An 18,585-nucleotide genomic window follows, 5' to 3' on the forward strand; every position below is an offset into this window, starting at 1 on the left:
CATTCCACATAAAACTGGAGGATGACTAAACGCAGCATAAAATTGAATGTTAGAGTTTTACTTAATTAATCTTATTCTAAATGACCCTTGAAGAGTAGAGGAGCATGTTTCGCTACGTTCTACTGCCAGAACAGCGGAAATTTCGTAGATCATTCCATGAATGATCTACGAAGTTTGGTCGTCGTCTTTTGCTTCAGGTTTTTTTTTTTTTGTTTTGTGCAGTGAACTCCACAGCACTGAAAAAGTAACATCATGCAAAATAAAGGTTGCAAGCCATCAGAGGTGACAACAGAGATGAGAGGACACAGCACACCTTCATTCTCCACACTCTACTTTAATCCCAGCTGTCTAGTTTATGTACAGTCACCTGTGGGAAAACCAGCATAAAAACAGGAGCTAATAACACACATGGTTATAGTCTGTGGCAAACTGTAACAAATCAACCCAGAACCAAAATATTCACTAAATCAGTAAAGCTAAAGCAAATATTTGAGCTGCACTCTTGAGAAAGTTTGTGGAAATAAATGGGATTTCCATCAGAACTTCGCAATAGCTTGAATAAATGTTTATTGATAAGGCTTTGCAGCACCCTCCTAATTTATGGGCACCACTGGTAAATAAATTCATATTGGAAAAAATAAATCCTGGATGTCCCCATAGTGAGGAATGGAGATTTTGTTTTTTTGCCACCCTCAGTTTTTATTGCAGCAACATGAACGTGGGCTTTGCCTACCAGGTCTATATTTCTGTTGTTTTAAACATGCCCCCTATTATTTTTTTTATTATTGTAGATATGTGCAAATTAGTAGCCTTTTTGACTTAAAACCAAACATCTGCCTTATTTAAATCGCGTCAGTTTGTCTGACTATTCTTTGAAATATTTTTTTTCTTGAAATGCTTTGATAGTTTTACACCAGAAGGAAGCACATGTTAAAAAGAAAGTATTTTAGCCTCTTCAGTCTAAAGAATATTTATCCCAAAGTCTTGGGGATCATTAAGATGTTCTATGACTAATGTAAGGTCTTAGTGCTTTTTTTTGGCCAGCAGTTATATTGAAACTCTCCCATGGATAAAATTTTTGCCCAGTGTCTTTGTCTTATTGTTGAGACAAGTAAGTCTTAAAGTTCTTTAAATTTTACTCTGGGTTTTTTTTTTTTTTTGTTGTTGTGACATTTTGGATGAGTCGTTGCTTTGCTATCAAGGTATTTTTAGTGGGACTTTGCAAACTTTTGCAGACTGGTAGATGTAAATGACTGTTTCTCACCTGTCTTGGATTTCTTTAAGTCAAAGTTTGGTCACCAATGAGGCTTTTTTTGCCTGCTTCACATTATCAGATAAGTTCTACTTAATGTCCTGATTCTACAGCTCATTCAGTAATCGAGTAAGTGAAAGTTCACCAGACGTAATAAAACAAAGTGGTCAGTTAGGATTACAGTAAGTAGGCAGTATTACTATTTCACATAGTACCAGGTTGGTTTATTAAGCTTTTTCCTTTAATCCACAATATCATCCTTTAAAAACTGTTTTTTTTGTGCTATTTTTATTGGATAATAGCTTTATTTGATAAACTGAAAACAACAGAAAGGAGTTTTTTCCGCATCTTTTGCTTACCTTTATGGATGCCACTAACAGTGGTGACAATGATTTTGTTAAAAAAAAAAACCAAACAAAAAAAGCGTATGTCTTAAGAGGGACATTTTTTCCCTCTGAATAAATTTACTCTAGTCAAAATGGGAATTTATTTACTGCAATAAAAGATATCTAGTTGCTTCATGGCTTTTTACACATCTTTTATGGGTCAATAAATTTAAAAGGTACTGTTAGTCTTTTTATGGTAGTGAAGATTCAGATCTACACAAAGTCTTCAATTACTCGTCCAGCTACTGGTCAGTGGCCTGCAGGGAGCTCTGCCTTCAGTTTAAATTGCTGCTTCGCTGTGGTCTGGTCCAGATGGGTTTTACTGGGTCTGGGTTAAGGGTTGTACAGTTCACCATAACTCTGAAAACAAAGAGCAAACACACACACGCGCACCCGCGCACACTCACACAAACACTCACACCTTTTTATGCACCTTTCTGACTTGTTGAAGGGTTGTTTCCTGTTAAAATGCGGAGATTGTTGCTTGTTACAGTGTCAGCTGAGTTTAAATTAAGTACCTTCTTCAGAGGCAAATAAATTAATTGCTTTTTTTTTTGGTCCAAATAATACTTATCCAATTTGAATCTTGGAGCAAAAACATTTCACCACAAGTCAGTTTTAGTTAAAAGAAATATCTTGAGAACATTGAAGTGACAACTAATTTTGCAGCCTTAGCAATGTACTAGAAATTAATTTCCACCCCTGACATTAGACTTTAGTCCAGCTAAGTTTTTTTCAGTCTATTTTTCTCAAACTCTCTCATTTCATATACTCTGTACAGTTAGAAGAAATAAAACCTAGTTTTTTTCCCCACTTATACACAACATCATACAGTAATAGCCAACTAGAAAAAACAGTACACACAGCCACATGTTAATTAAAAAAACGTCTAGAAGATCAAAGTTACATTTCATCATTGTACATTGTGGTTGCCTACGTTCTCCTAAACTCTGCAAACTCTTATTTATAGAAAACAGCAAACAAAAAAAACAACAACAAAAAAAAAAAAACACACAAAGTTCACATTGAGGACCCTTCGAAGAAAGCTGAGGAGCACCCAGCAATCCAAATAGCTCCCCCTATTATTATTTTTTTGTTTGTTTTTTACTTGTTTTTATGAAGCCAGTGAATCACACGAGGCATGAGATTAAATATGCAACAGTTTGGAAACACCTCATGCAAACACAAAAAAAAAAAAAAAACCCGGCGTCTCTGTCCTCCAGGCAGGCGGAGCGACTCTGAACGTAAACCACAAAGTTTTGTTACAAAACAGGTAAACTGCTGAAGAGAACTGCAGATTAAACCAGGGTAGCAGTCCTTCTGTACGTTGAGAGGAGGGCGTCTTCAGCAAAAGGCCTCAAACTTTTGGTCCAGTTAATCAAAAACGTGTAAGACTTTAGTTGTGTTTCCCAACAAAGGTAGAAGAGAAGAAAAAAAAACAACTGTTGTATGTCTGGGTTTTCTTCTCTCACAACATCTTCACTTTTTCGTAAGAGGAAATCAAAAAAAGTAAGTAAGCCTCAACCTGTTTTTTTGGTCCCAGTCTGTGGCTCATGAGCGGGATTGAGTTGGCACATTCATCTTGAAAAAAAAATGTTGAGGTGCGAGGTGACAGAAGGGGCTTGCTAAGCCTCCTGCCTGTTTAAAAGAGGCTAAATATAGTAGGCGGGATTCGTTCAGCGTTCAGCCTCCGCTTGTCATGATTTCATCGGTTGTCAAATCAGGCATTTGAAATAAATCAACATAAAACAAACCAAATTGTTTGATTTTTTGATGTTGTCCATGTGTTCCTAAAGCTTCAGTTCACGTCGAGACTCAAATGGCTGCGATTGTCTTTCCTGTTGGGGATGTGTGCAAGTGTTAATTTCAGCTGATTTGAACAATTCATGTTTGCCAGTTGATAAAACTTGCAAAAAAAAAAAAAAGAAGCAAATTTTCACCTGATAATATGGTGAAAAAGTGAACATTTTTCAGTTACAAATTTCAATATATTATGTTGTGATTTTATGTGATAGACCAACACAGAGCACAGCTGTAACACTGAAGGAAAAAGACATGCCGTTTTCAAAGTTTTAAAGAAAATAAGTCATGAGGGTGTGCTATGGATTTGTATTTTCACGTGTATTTGCTAAGAAGCTCCAGCTCAGTCAGACTGGATGGAGATGGTCAAAGATTTTTCAATTGGATTTACATCTGGACTTTCACTGGACCACTACATGAATATGCTATTCCATATTAGCTTCGGCTAACGCAGTGGTTCCCAGACATTTTCTCCTGGTTCCCCCCATTGGTTTCCAAACACTTTCTGAGCCCCACCAGACTTTGGTATTCTCATTGAAACGGTATTAGAGAGACTCCCTGTTTGTTGCCCCCTGTTATACGACGTATCTGGGGAGGAGAGGGTAGGGAAACTCTTAAGAGACTCCCTGTTATACTTATTATTTGGGGGTATTGAATAAAAAGGCGTTGTATACAAAAGCATACAAAACGATTGAGATTTTTCTATGTAAAATATTTTGAAAAACATGCCTTTTTTTCCTTCATTTTACCACCAATGTCCTACTTTGTCTCTGTCTATCACATCAAAACATGTTGAAGTTTATGCTTTTAACGTGAAAAAAACTCAAATTATTACGTTTTCAAGGGTCTGTAGACAGGAGGGGTAGGAGGAGCGTTGCTCTTTCTGTCGACCTCTTTGCGTCTGTCTTGAGTGGAAGACAAAATATTTAGACAGGGCGGCAAGACGAGCCCGGGTCGTCTCGAAACGCTGCAGCTTAAAGGTGAGGAACTGGGTCACCTCTGACCATTTCTGTCCACACTCTGTCGAGTAGACAGCATGACTTTTGTAAACATTGTTAAGATTCACATTAGTAAGAAGGACCTGTGTAAGTGTGCATGCGTGCTCATCTTGTCCACATGCATGTGTGAGCTGCGAGCCCGTAAGTCGTCACGTCACACCGTTAGTTAACATTCATAAAACACAGGTAAAAAGCGAGTCTGGGCTTCCTTCGCGGTTTCACTTTTTGCAGTCAATGACGACTTTTTGCAGTCCGAATGCAGCAGGAAAGGTAGGGTTTTAGAAAAGCGATGTCTGACATTCCTCCATCGGTAGTCGCCTTTGCAGGTTCCTGGTAGGAAGTCCGGTAAGTAAACTGTCAGGCACCAAGAGCAGAAAAAGCTCGGTTAGATTTTAGAAGTGTTTTTTTTTTTTTTTTTAAGTCTTTGGTCAGGCGTATCTGCGTGAAACAACTCAAGGAGTATTGAGCCAGAACATTTTCTGTATCTTGAAGGTACTGGGCTCAGTTCTGAGATTTGTCAGCAGGATTTTAGATTCTTCCAGAAGGCCTGAGGAAAAGCCAACCTTATTTCACCCCCTTACAACACTGATATTCATTTGCAAAGAAAGAAAAAAAAAAGAAACAAAGAAACAAAACAAACAAACAAAAAAAAGAACAGAGGCAAATAATAACAGGCTCCTGACAGGGCTCCAAAAATATGAAGTAAGTGTGGCTCACAAGTGTTGCAGTTACCACTTTTAGCCACATGATGCCAGTATTTCATCAGGGACTCCATCAGTAGACAACTGGAGCCAGAGGATCCCATCTGATTGAGCTTTTCAGGGTATTTGGAGTAAGAAATGGAGACTGTGATCTATCCTCTGCCTGTACGTCTGTCTCTGTTTGTTAGAAGAGAGTTGGAGTGGTAAACACAGGGCTCTAAGCAGGGATAGTTGGTAAGGCAGCTCCTCTGGAGTGGCGTCTGGGTTTATTTTGACCTTCAAAAAAAAAAAAAAAAAACAAAAAGAGAGGAGAACAACAAAATCAGATTTGACAGCCATGTTGCAAATTTACAGCATAAATTCACTCACTGAAAATATACGTCGGCGTACTTAAGATGTTATCAAACAATGAGAACTTTGAAGCCTGTAAAGCAGAAATATTCGGCAAAACTGAAAAGATAGCGGGCTAATGGGTTTATGATGAAATACTGCACAACTCATTTTGCTCAATATTATCCTTGAGTAAGTAATTGCTCTGACAAATAAGCTTAACGGCGTAATGTTGCTTGAAGAGAACATCAGAAGCACTTGTCCCATGTGTTCCGTGCGAGATAATAACACTCCAGAGACGTCTTAACACTCTTGTGGGTGTGCTGGCTTTCTCGAGCGGTTCTCCTTTAAAAATTAAACATACTGTACATGAGAGAAGAATCCATTTGGTGCATTTCGTAGAAACAGATAGCAGCTCACACTTTTGTGATTGTCAAAATAATAAATGTACCACTGTTCTGCTTTCCTGTCTCTGCTGATAGTGGAATATTAGAGTTGCACCACACGTAGCGCTTTGCACATAATAAGTTCAGTTTGTGTCCCATCTTTAAGCGAACTTAAAATGAAAGTTTCATTTGGAGTTCTTTCCTCTTCACACTTTTCTCTCAGCACCACCTGAGCTGTGGATCTCGGCAGCTCTTCCAGAGTTATGGGCTTCCTGGTTGGTTCTGACTAATGCGCTAATTGCCTTCTTTAAACTCCTATGAGTTCAGGTGGATGGCCATGTTGTAGCAGGTTCTCTGTTGAGCCACGTTGAACATCTGTTATATGAGCCTTATTACCCAACATGTTGTTTTGCTCACAGTTTGATGTTTTGTAAGCATTTGTCGACATTCAGTGACAATAACTTAGATCCAATCACAATTAGTCTCCTTGGACAAACCGATATTGGAACCGCTTGCTTCAAATTAAAACATGTTATATTATTAATCATTGCTGCTGTCATGACAAGTATGCTCAGTATTTCATAGAGAAGTCTTTAGCTGGTATGGCTGCAAATGTGAGTCAAAGCCTGACACCACCTTCTGGAGGCATTTCCTGGCCTGCACCTTATGGACAAAAGACTCCAGAGTGTTAGTTTTCTTGGGTTTGCATGTGACTGCCCTTCTGTTCAATTCCCCCCCCCAGGCAATTAATTTTTGTAGAGTTCAAGTCAGGCAGCTATAATGGAGATTTTAGTATCTTCCCAGCCTAGCCGCAGAGGACTTATCCTTGTGTTCGCTGTCCTGTTTTGAAGCAATGGCACCCAAGCTTCAGCGTCCTCACAGTAGGCATGACATTTTCGCCCAGGATTTATTGTGCCAGAAGAAGCAGAGCAGCCATTGAAGCTCACTTAGCAACCACCGTGCTTCTGTTCAGTGCTCAACTCTGATCCACGGGTCCTAAAAGTTCCAGTTTTGATTGACTGATCCATAGGACAAAATCCCCCAAAACACTTTGGCTAATGTATAAAGCTGTGAGCAAATTGGAGCTGCATTTTTTATGCTTTGGGATCAGCAGCAGTATATGACTTAAAGTCCAAGTCAAGCGATTGGTATGCACCTTGTCTACATTTTGCTGAAGGTCATCAGAAAAGGGTCTCAGACCACCTGTTATCTCAGGATTCAGGAAGTTTCCTCTTTCTGCCATGCTTAGGTGTTACAACCTCCGTTCCTTCAACTTTAAAGTCGCAAACAATGCTCCAGCTGTATCTGCCGGGGCCTTTGCTGTCTCTTTTCAGAATTATCCTTGCTTGTGCAAGTCAGTGACGTCCTCTTTGAACTTTTTGGCCATATTTCTAACGTGCAATGAAACCAGGCCAGGTCTTGTGTGTTCTATTCCAAGAACACCTTCTCCAGATGAAGCCCTTGATTGTTTGCATCCAGGAGTGTCTGAGACCAGACCTGATGTGCAAACCTAAATTGCAGAGGGGATTCAATTATTTATAGGTGCAACTGCAGGTGTCATGTGTTATTTCCTCCTCTCATCTTACAATGGTTAACAAGCAAGTAATGCTGGAGATTTGAATAAAAAGATGTTTCTGGCACTTTAGAGATGCTGACGGCTATCTTATTAGCTTCATGTGTCATGGCAGTGTGTCTGTATATATCCATAGCACAGAGAGATTCCTTTAGGACGGGATGGCTGATGCTATTTTATTACTCCCTCCGGCCAGAGCCAATAAACACCAAACAGAGGGGAGGACGGCTGGAGAACAATGATAGCATATTGATGATGTTTGTGGACGAGAGTGTGCATTTCAGGGTTCGTCTGCGTGGATTAACATGTTTATGAGCAAAACTGTCTATCAGCACAAATACTGTGTCTGGATGTCTGTGTGCACAGTGATGAGTGTGTCTGCGCACGCTGCTTTGTGCATAGATATTTGTATTTGCACTACAGCTGAGGTGTGTTTGTGTTTCCAGGCATTATTTAGAGGCCTGGTGATTTATGATCTGGGTTATGGCTTCCACTGGGGACATATAAAACTACAGAATAGTCCTTTATTGCTTTCTTCTTTGTTTAGTCCTGCGTGTCATCCATCACTTCGTTTCTCTCATTCTCTTCCTCTCTTTTGCTTCGTCCACCGTTCTTCCATCTCCACGCCTCTGCATCTCCCTCTGATTTGCGTCGGTCCTTGTCTAATACAAACTGGTATTGATAATCTGTCTGGTGCACATGAGCCAAGTCACTATTATCTCATCTCGTTGTTTGGTATGTTACAGTAGCTTTATCTGTGTGGCTCAGTGCTTCCCGCAGGGCAGAGTTAGGCTTTTGAGGTTGATGCCGCCGATGTGCCAGTCTGCACCTAGATGCATTTCTCAGACAACTTACTGGCACTCTGTCCAGCAAATGGCCGAAGCACCTCAAGAAAAACAGGAAGCTACAATTAAAATTTTAAATAGACTAGAAAAGATTCTAGTGGATCAAAATCTGCTTCATAGCTAGACGATAACCCTCCTTTACAGAATTACCTTTATTTAAAGAGACTGAGAGCAATGATGAAAGAACTGACCAAGGTCTGGTAAATGCTACCCTTCAAAACTCAATGTGTTCACACCATATTATGCACAGTGGCTTGTGTATACAAAAAATATAAACGAAAGCTGAACCCTGAACACAGCTGACTAATATAGAAAGTAAAATCTGGGAACATTTCTATGTCTTTTTATGGAAATAAGATAGATTTCTAATGCATACAACCCTTATAGTACTGGTCCTTAAAACATCAACTTCAATCTTCTGTGTCAGGACAACAACAAAAGCACATCATTGCAAAACGGATGAACATTTATGCATGATTTAAATTTTTTTTTGTGAGAATCTAATTGACATAACTGTTGGATGTAACAGCAGATTTATCAGAACGTATTCTGGTCAGATAAGAGCAAAATGAAACCTTCTCAGGCAACACTGAACGTCATCTGTAAATCTTGGTGATGGCTGCATCATGCCATGGGAGAGGGAATCTGACTAGAGTTTATAGAAAGATAGACGCAGCTACATGCAAAGCAATCTTAAAAAAATGTTAGATGCTGAAAAGGGCTTGAAACTGGATCGAGGTTTACTTTCCCACAGGGCAAAGACCAAAAATGCACAGGCAGAGCTACAATGGAATGATTTAGATAAAAACACATTTATGTGAATCGCCCTGTCAAAATACATACTGGGGCACGATTTGACAATTAACAGTCACAGTTCTTCTCCATCCAGTCTTAGTGAGTGTGAGCTATTTTGCAAAAAAAAAAAAAAAGAGCAAAAATTGAGTCTCTAGATGGGAAAAGCTGGTGAAGAGATAACCTCCAAAGAATCGCAGCTGTGAGTGAAATTATCAGCACCCTTTTCAAACTTTTACAAAAAATTTTTGAAAATCTGCTATTCTTTCCTTTTATTTAACCGTTATTAATTAAAAGTTGTTGTGTTGAATTAACACATAAAAAAAGTCTTAATAAAAATGCACATTAATGTTGTGGCTGTAACATCATACAACTTATAAAAACTCAAGAGGGATGAAGTAATTACATATTCTGGGTACATTTCAAGGTATTTGTGATGAAAAAAAAATGTTTGAGCTAGTATTTAAAAGTCTATAATAATATCTATGTCTATAATGTCTACTGCTTTTGTTTTTGGATTACTACATGTGGAGCCTGCACTGATTAGCGTTGTTTCCAGTACATACCGCAGCTTCACGGATTAAATTCTGTAGAGTTTAGAGGCTTTTCTTGTTTCTATGCACTCCCAGCGATACGACTGAGCGCATTGTTCTGCAGTGGCTGGCCGCTATTATGTGGTGCTGTTGCTACGGCCATATGCTTTCTTCTGAAGTAGCCCTTGTGCGTGTGGTATTTATCGAAATAACATCCAAATGAATGCCAACACTCAAGGTTTTACAGTAGAACTTTGCACTGAAACAAGAAAATCAATGTTATACACTTTACCAGTTGGTTTTATCGATGTAGCTGACCGGCGCACGGTATTTTACGCCCCCCACCCCACCCCATCTGACTGGATGCAACATTTCAAAAAGCCAAATACGACATAAAATGCAGGCGAACATGCACAAATCCAACTATACTCACATGTACATAGGCTGTAGCTGGAGGTGGGAGGTCTTCTGGGGTCCCTGGTAACCATAGGAGTCGAATCCTCCTATAAAATCAACTACACAGAAGCAAACACACAATCGTAATTAGCGCCTATTTTGCTGGTTGACTTTTGTTAACCTCCTGCCATGAACGAATTATTTCTTTCGACCTCACGCACCTACCGAGGAGTTGTTGGTACATCTCGCACTCGAACCGCTAAGTCTTTTAAATGCCTTCTAGAGAAAATTTGGCTCCGTCTGTACGAAAACACTTTGATGCAAATCAAATTCCATTTTTAAGAGGGAGAGTGAGAATTATGCAGCAATATATTTATGCCCAGGGAGTGCACTTAACTTCTAAATTATCTAGAATAACTCCACAGACTCCTGAGCTGAGAAGCTGCCAGCAGGTGGGTGCTCTCCTCAGTCTGAAGCGGAGAGCACGGACTTTTGAAAAGAGAAAGTGTTTCCTTTTTTTCCCTTTTCTTTGATGTTGTAGAGCTCATAAAAGAGTACTTTCTTGTCTTGATCAGCGGGACACTTTCTCATTTATTCAGCGAGGTTTCGTAACATCAAGTACAATGTGGATTTGCATGTCACTGTGGAGATAAAAAGTAGGCATAATTTTTATTTTTTTTTCATAAGTCTTCAATAAAACTGAAATGTAAGCCTCAAAATGAAGAACTGCAGCAAGCACCACGCACGGAGAGGTGATTTTATTACAGAAAAAAAGCTCTGAATGGCAGCGTTTGAAGGCATGTGTTACAGAATGTTATGCTGAATATAATCGTTTGAAGGCATCGACTGTATCAGATTCAGATGTTGCTCTAAATTAATAAATGCTACTGTCCCAGTTTAATAGAATAAATGATTTTCTAATGTTGCACGTCAGGATGGGATTAAGAATGACTTCAAGCATTCAGGATTTTCCGTTGCTTTAGCTGAGAGTTGTTATCTGAAAAGGAGCTCTTCTAAAGCGCCTCCAGCAACGTCTGTGAAGCCCGCTGTGCAAGACAGTAGCGTTAGCATTGTCGAGCTAGGAGTCACTCCATGGAAACAGCCTAGGTTTGATTACAACCTAGTCATACTGTTGGAAGTGTGTTTTGATAAGAGGTGAGACAGACGTTTCTCAATAGAAAACACTTTGAAAAATGCTTTGCTTTTTTTCTTTATTTCAAAAAATGACATGCTGAAAACTATTAATGCAATTCCCAATAATCTTTTTGTGGTATTACAACAATGATTCCTTTGTCATGATTCCTCTTAAGCTTTCTGGATGTTTCCAGTCTTTTTTTTTAAGTTATATTGATGGCTAATTTGAGTTGGAAGAGCCAAAAGACGTTACCTAAAAAAACATTTTTGATGCTCTATAGGATTCAAGCACACTCCAAAGTACTCATATTACGTCTAGCCAGAAGAAACCTTTTGGTAAAATTAAAACACTACATGAAACCTAATTTGTCAGGGGTATGAATATTGTTGGACTTAACTATCTCCACATGCCTTTTGGACATCAGATATGAAAGATAAAAGTAACAAAAATGATGTGTTCAATATGAGAAGCATTTCTTGGTGCTTCAAAAAAAAATGTGAGAAGAAAAACAACCTTTCTGTTGGTAGAGAAGCAACTAGTGCCCAGAAAAATTATACATTCAGGCTCAAATAAAACATACATTTACCAAAATCCTTTTAGCACGGGGTTCTGATTGACTCAAGAATGTCTTTTAACTCACCAAGTACAAGCCCTATTACTTGTTTTAACATTTTCAGCTACCCGCTTGGAAAAATTCAATACACTCAGGAAATTAAGCTTTATAGTGAAAAGAAGGATAAAATTACATTAGGGTAACATTAAGCCAACATGCACAAACCCCATAAAACATTGTAATGCATGTTCAAAATCTGGGCTCATGGCAGGAAACCCATTTCATAAACTATTTTGATATAGAGAATGGCCAGAATCATGTGACAAGACTGCTGTTGGCAACAAAACATGTGGTTGTGGTCCGACTTGCTAAGAGGCAGTTAAATAAGTGGTGTTGTGTGTAAACATCTGACTCTTTAAGCATGTTATCTCATTAAAACTATTAAATTACTTGTTAAAATGTATCGACATTTTCCACCTTCTTAAGAATTGTAGACATTTCATGCTTCACTGCAGCAATAATCAGATGACAGTTACTCAGCGGTGGTTTCGTACTTCCATTTCGAAGGCTCAAACCAATTGTGATTGTCCCGTCAAATGACTGGACCCCTCTTTTGGGAAGCCTGGGTGTAGAGAGTAAGACTTTCCTGCTGATTCATGCTGCAGTCAAATTGTCTCCACAGAATTTCGTCCTCCAAACATTAGAGGAAATGGAGCCTCTAAACCTGTCAGTGTGCTGCCTGTCAATCTTTTAAGACTCAATTTAAGCCTCAGATAAGCTATTCAGACGGGTCTGGGCTGTCCCATTCTCTCCACAATCGGAGAAAATTGGATGGGAGCGGCAGAAAGATTAAGATTCCCATTTAAAAAAAATAAAAAATAAAATAGCCGTCCTAATTAAATTTTTCAATGTTTGCTTAACACCAAAAATGTCCTATTTTACTCTGTTCTCACAGACCGATCTCCTGAATATAACCCTAATTACCTGTGCGGCTTTGTTTACCACTGTTTGATAGAAATCTGTCTGCGCTGGTTTGAGAGTGATAAGACCGACTGCAATGAAAAGTAGTGCACACTTCTACCTGCACAAAGCCTCAAGCAGACATATATATATATATATACACATACAATAATTATCAGAGTAATTAGCTTTCTCAGCAATTTAAAACCTTCATCGGTCCTTAGTGAGTATTAACTTCTTCACCCAAGGCACATTTACCCACAAAGCCCGCTGATTAGAGTTTATTCTTCCACGCTGCGTTATCAGGACGATTTTTCACCCGCCGCATTCCACAAGCCGTGAAAGACTTCAGGCTCAGCAACAAGGAGATTACCATGGAAATCCTAATCATTCTGGAGAGTTTTATCTGTGTATTACAAGCATATAATGGTTTTGACACTTGTTAATTCTAATTAGTCTTTAACTACAATTTATTTCAGTGTGTTGATGTTGAGCAGTTAAAGAAGTACTTGATGCTCTAAATGTGGTCATTGCTGCAATTCAGGGTAAAATAAAAAACAAAAGAAAGTCAAAACATGAAGACAATCTAAACTTTAAGTTCCCATATATGAGATGTTACAAAGCCAAAGATCTCAAATAAATGCAAATGAATGAGTATATAATGTGCTTATTGAACTATGTCAATTAATAACAATCATTTTCAACCAAGTGGGGATAAAATGGCTTGAAGACCTCTTTAATATGAACCCAACAATTTAATATGAACCCAATTTGTTGGATGTAAACAGGAAGGAAGGAGAGATGGATGGATAGACAGATGGATGGACAACAACAAAAACTTCAACAACAAAAAAAATTCAGTAACGAAAATGCAGCTGATAATCATTTCAAACTTCTTCCGATTTAAATAAATGCACATTTTAAGCAGCATTGTTCCGCAACGGCAAGCAGTGAAATGCTCAAATTAAAACAAAACACATCCCTCAAGCTCTGTCCTATCTAAGGCTGCTTTTTGAGCTCCAACAGACTCTCTATGGGGATGGAAAATGAACAGAAATTCACGGGACCAATAGCCACAGGGCAAAACACAACAACTGAGGAAAGGCCAAACACAGACAACTGTTAGACATTAATTATTTAGACATGGAGGCAAAAGCTAATGTGGCTTTTTTGGTTTGTTGCCATCCACGAGCTTGTTAAAATGCAATGTTGGAAAAAAAACAAACAAAAAAAAAAGAAAACCTTATCTCAAAACTCACTGAAATTCAATTACTCCCTAATAAAATGGGATGAGAACAGTGATAAATTACAACTGTTTTTCTAACTTTAACAATGTGACAGTGTGAAATATTGCTGGGACCTCATTAAGAAGCTCCGGGTGCATAAAGAGCCTTTCTGCGCTGACCTTCAGTTTTTATTTTCCCTTTAAAGGGACGGAAACAATTTCACACTGTCAATCTCAGGCCCCAATCAGCTTTAAGCATGGAGGAAAACCAGAAAAAAAACCTCTCTGCTCTCCTCACTTCAGAAATCCATTTCCACTCATCCCATCTGCATGCATTACCTATCAATATTTATGCGTTGGCAAACAGCATCTTTGGCCCGGTGTTGAATAAGACATGGCTGGGTATTGATCTAGTGGAGGAGCAGCACCACCAACTTTAACTGAATAAAGGAAACGATGGTCTCGGGTTAATGGGCTCATTAATGTTAATGCACACACGCATACTGCATTTTAAACAGAAAAATCACAGAACTGACGCGTAACATTGAGTCGTTTTCAATCTCTTATTACACCTTTAAATATATATTTTTGCTGACTTCAAATACTAACTGGAGGCCAGTGTCCTTCCTGCACTCTCATAGATTGGATTTGCTGTACTGATGCACAGATAAAAATAAAAAGATTTGAATAGATTGGCGAGTGTTTTCACATCTATTTTATCTTATTACTGCTTGGGGTAATGCTGGTTTTGAACATCTAAGAAGATCACTCCGTCCTCCACGCTCCGTGCCTGCTCACTTTCTCTGTGTTTTTCTAAAACAATTATCCTCTGCGTAAAAGTTCCACTTGACGTTACAAAAGCCCAAAGTGCATCCGTTCCTGCTGTCCGCTTTTGTTATGAGAGAATGACCAATGAGGGGAGGATGTTTGGACGGGAAAGAAGGGTAATAGTTCAGATGTAAAACCACTTAAAGCTCTTACTTTGCCACACATAGCCACTTGCTAAACCTCTCCAAAGAGTGTGTGGTCAGAGCTGAGCAGCTGTCTGTAAGCACAGCAGGTCTGCCAAAATTCAGATTTACACTCATAATGAGACAGTTGAAGCAAGAGCTGACATTTAAAAAGGTTTTTATGTTCTATCCTTTTAAGGGCAGAAAACACTCAGACGTAAGAATTGGTTCAACTGTGTGTGTATTTACTGACATGATGGCTAACTTTTTGGCATTCAACAAACTAGCTTTATTTTTCTTGCACGCACCTGTCACACTGTTCCTTCATCTTGCAATGAATGACGGCTTATTTAAAAGTGATGTTGGCATTGGTCTGCAGTTGAAGAAATAAGGCGCATTCTGTGAAATATTTGGAGCAATGCATGTTATATTTATGTTTATTAGGATGAAGGATGTAAACTTTACATGGTGCAACTGCGTAGGAACTGAGTAGGTTTTGTTGGATGCCACCATCTTCCTTTATTTTTTTCCCCCTAGCCCATTGGTCACCTGATGATTTGGAATGAACGTTCAATGTTCCAGCTGGATGGATGAGTGGATCGATGGACGGATGGGTCGGTTGTTAAGTAGGGATGAATCTGGATAAATGAATGGATGATAATGAGATGGTGAGGTGAGGAGGAAAAGAATAGAACTTGCTGCCTCCAGCATTAACTGAACACAACAATAAAATCTAATTATTTGAGGCTTTTTAGACCAAAATGATCAGAAAACAAGTCTTAAGACAAATGTTTTGGATCCTTCAGTAAAACCATAGAAAAGGAGGTCACCTGTGTGCGGAAGAGAAACAACAGTGTAATTTGCTGTTTGATGGTGACCTACCCTTTTTACGAGTCAGGGAAAATTAATAGTTATGAGCCACTAATGCAGTTACTGTAGTTGTACCATCTGTGTAAAATGCCCTGTGCTTTTCCACATCAGGGACGCTGCTCGCTGTTTGCTATATATATATATATATATAAACAAAACATGAATATTACCTCACACCAAATTAGAAACAAAGCTTTTTCCACCTTGTAGTTTTGTAGTTTTTTTCCTCGCAGATTTTGCTCCATTTGTAGTAAAAAGTGAATTATCTACTTTTATCTGCCGTGAGATTTAAGTGTGTGGTGAGGTAACATGGGTTTCACAGTAAAAGTATGAGAGTTGGACACCTTGGCAATAAAGTGGGCGAGGGGGCTTTGCTTTAGGCTTCAATAAAGGAGAATTACTGTGTCTAAGTTTAAGTGTTTGGCTCCACAAATTACTTTAGTGAGTTGGTGTGAAATTAATACTCACATAAATGATTCCAACTACAGGAATACTTTCAAAACAACAATGCTTGTCAATTTCTGAGCATTAGTAGTTTAATTTGAGCGCTATTCTGTGCGTAGAAACAACAAGTGAAGTTGTGTTAAAGTGACCCGAAGCACATTTCATTTTGTCTTCAACAGAAAAATAAAACAAAAATTATTTGACAGGGTGGCAAAAGGCACACAGAGCAGCTTTGTTGTTTTCAGTTTTGCAAATTGAAAGAAAACATGCTACATTGACACCTCTTATGAAAATCAAATGCTTACCAAGTTTAGTGGCAAAAACTCAGATGCACTTATTTAAAGGTGTAAATTGAGCTTTTCTTTTCCCTTGAATATTCTGCGCCCAGCAGCAGACTAAAACGAGGGGAAAGCGGTCTCGTTACAAGCTATTCTAAAAGGGCAATCTTTCTCCGGCTATTGTACAGTAAAATCAGCACTTACTCCACAAAGATGAGTAAATAAAAACTTTATGTCACCACTTAAAGGTTTAACACCATCAAAAAGTCAGAAGCTTTTCTCAATCAACTCTGCGAGTTCACTTTAAATATCTCCATTATCAAGCTGACTATATATCTGGACCAGCAAAAGATGTTAGGGATTTCTCCATTCACAACACCCTTCAATGCATATTTTGTGAATTGCCTTGGTTAAAACTATTCAGTTAATTACGTGTGATTAGATTGGAGCCAAGTCACATACACAACTACGATTACCACATAAAACATGTACGCCAGTTGAACAAAGCTTAGTTTAGCTAATCAGGATGGTAGCTAGTTTATGTCCACATATTTGTTTTTGCTATTATCAACACGTTTGAGTCCAATTTGCAGTTGTAGCTAAAAGAAAGCAACTTCTGTCAGCTTAAATTTCAGCTTGCTGCATCGTCAGCAAGTAACATTTCTCAGCTAGCTCTTCTAAGCTAGCTGAGTAAAACGAAGCTAATTGGAGGTTTCCTTCTTAAACCTAATGCATTGTTTTGATTGACACAGGCAAGTTGGGGTCAGGACTGTTTTGGTAACAAAAGAATGACTAACGGCTCTTCATTATGTTATGATATTATAGTTTTAAAATGCCTTCATGATAGCTGATAGTGTGCAATGTTTTCCTGCTTTTAGTGGCTGCCTCTCTGATGTAATTTATGTAATATACATGACAAAAAATCCATTCAGGTGAGCAAGCTAATTGGAAATATGCCATCATTAGCTGAATTATCATTCCCTGTGCTTCTATCTCTTTGTGTGGAAGCACTTCTGTTTATTTCTCACTCACAAGTCACTTTTTTTACTCCTCTGTGAATCACCACTTCAACACAGTCAGGTGATTGATTGCTGCAAAGACCCAAGGAGCTGTGTTGTCAAGGGTGGTTTTCCTCTGCCAGGGTCTACCAAAGCAAACTGGTTCTGATTTTACTAACCATTAGTCAATTTGCTGTTAGGATGGAAACGGGACAGCACCAAGCCACTTCATTTTGCTCTTTTTTTAAATTATTTGCATGCATATGAGAGTGTGTGTTTGGTACTTACAACTATCTTCTTCTTCAGAAATAAGCTTGACCACATAACAGGCGTAGATAAACCCCGCCAACTGCAGACGAAGACAGAAGCAAGAAAACAAAACAAGTGCAAAACAATGAAGATTATTCTTTACATAACACAGAGACAGTGGGGGAAAAAAAGGCAGTATGTTTAGAGAAATGCAATAGTTGGAACAGACAGGGCAAACAGGTGCTGGTGTAAGTGGAGCAGAACAGCTCCAAAATAGAGCACTTGAATCTCCTCTCTCATATGCACACACACACTGAACAACATCTTCAAAAACAACCACACGGTTAGCCTTGATTTTAATGGCGAGGCTATATGCAAAAAGTCTTTTAATATGCATCTTCAATTTTGAAACTTAAAAGAAATAGTCTCATCTACATTTGCATGCAGATGCTGCATATGTTTAATGAAGAAACTGACAAAAACGGAAATTAAACTGGTGTTTCTCAGTTGAGGTTTAGAGCTCTGTATTTCTTCCTAATATTATTAGGAAAACCTTCCACCAACAGATGTCCTCACCTCGCACTTTATCACAAACTAACTAAAAAAAACCCAACAAAGAACAGGTGCTGCATAGGTGCTATGTGATGAGAAACCGCAGACTTTGTTCTGCTGTTACCAAAACGAGGGAACAGTAATAATGTGCTCTGCTTGTAAGTGGTATTTAGAAAGTGATGCAGTGGTCCAAATTGGTGAGAGCACCTTACCTCTCCGATCGGCTTTCTCATTGGTTGTCTGTTTCCAAGGTAACAGATAGCAAGTGGCCAACTGAGGCAAAGATATAGGAAGGCGCAGTCACTGTAAGGTCGGCGTTTTAGCGACCTTGTTACCCTTGGACTTTATTTTTTTTAAAGGAGCAGAAAGGAGAAAAAAA

The 18,585-nt window shown here is 38.7% G+C and overlaps 1 protein-coding gene across 2 annotated transcripts in view; it reads right to left on the minus strand.

Annotated features, from left to right (window-relative positions):
* Positions 1 to 314: 314 nt before the first annotated feature.
* Positions 315 to 18,585, minus strand: part of nkain2 (sodium/potassium transporting ATPase interacting 2) — a 94,833-nt gene continuing 76,562 nt past the window's right edge. For both annotated transcript variants that reach the window (XM_008398094.3, XM_081602464.1), the window contains exons 6-8: positions 17,694 to 17,754; positions 10,030 to 10,111; positions 315 to 5,413 (exon numbers count right to left, since the gene is read on the minus strand). In XM_008398094.3, the coding sequence (XP_008396316.1) occupies positions 5,404 to 5,413; positions 10,030 to 10,111; positions 17,694 to 17,754 (153 nt within the window). In that variant the 3' untranslated portion in view covers positions 315 to 5,403. The remainder of the gene's footprint in view (positions 5,414 to 10,029; positions 10,112 to 17,693; positions 17,755 to 18,585) is intronic.

This window comes from Poecilia reticulata, chromosome 21 (genome assembly GCF_904066995.2).
Source record: "Poecilia reticulata chromosome 21, P_reticulata-male-v2, whole genome shotgun sequence".
In the NCBI taxonomy this organism is placed as follows: Eukaryota; Metazoa; Chordata; class Actinopteri; order Cyprinodontiformes; family Poeciliidae; genus Poecilia; species Poecilia reticulata.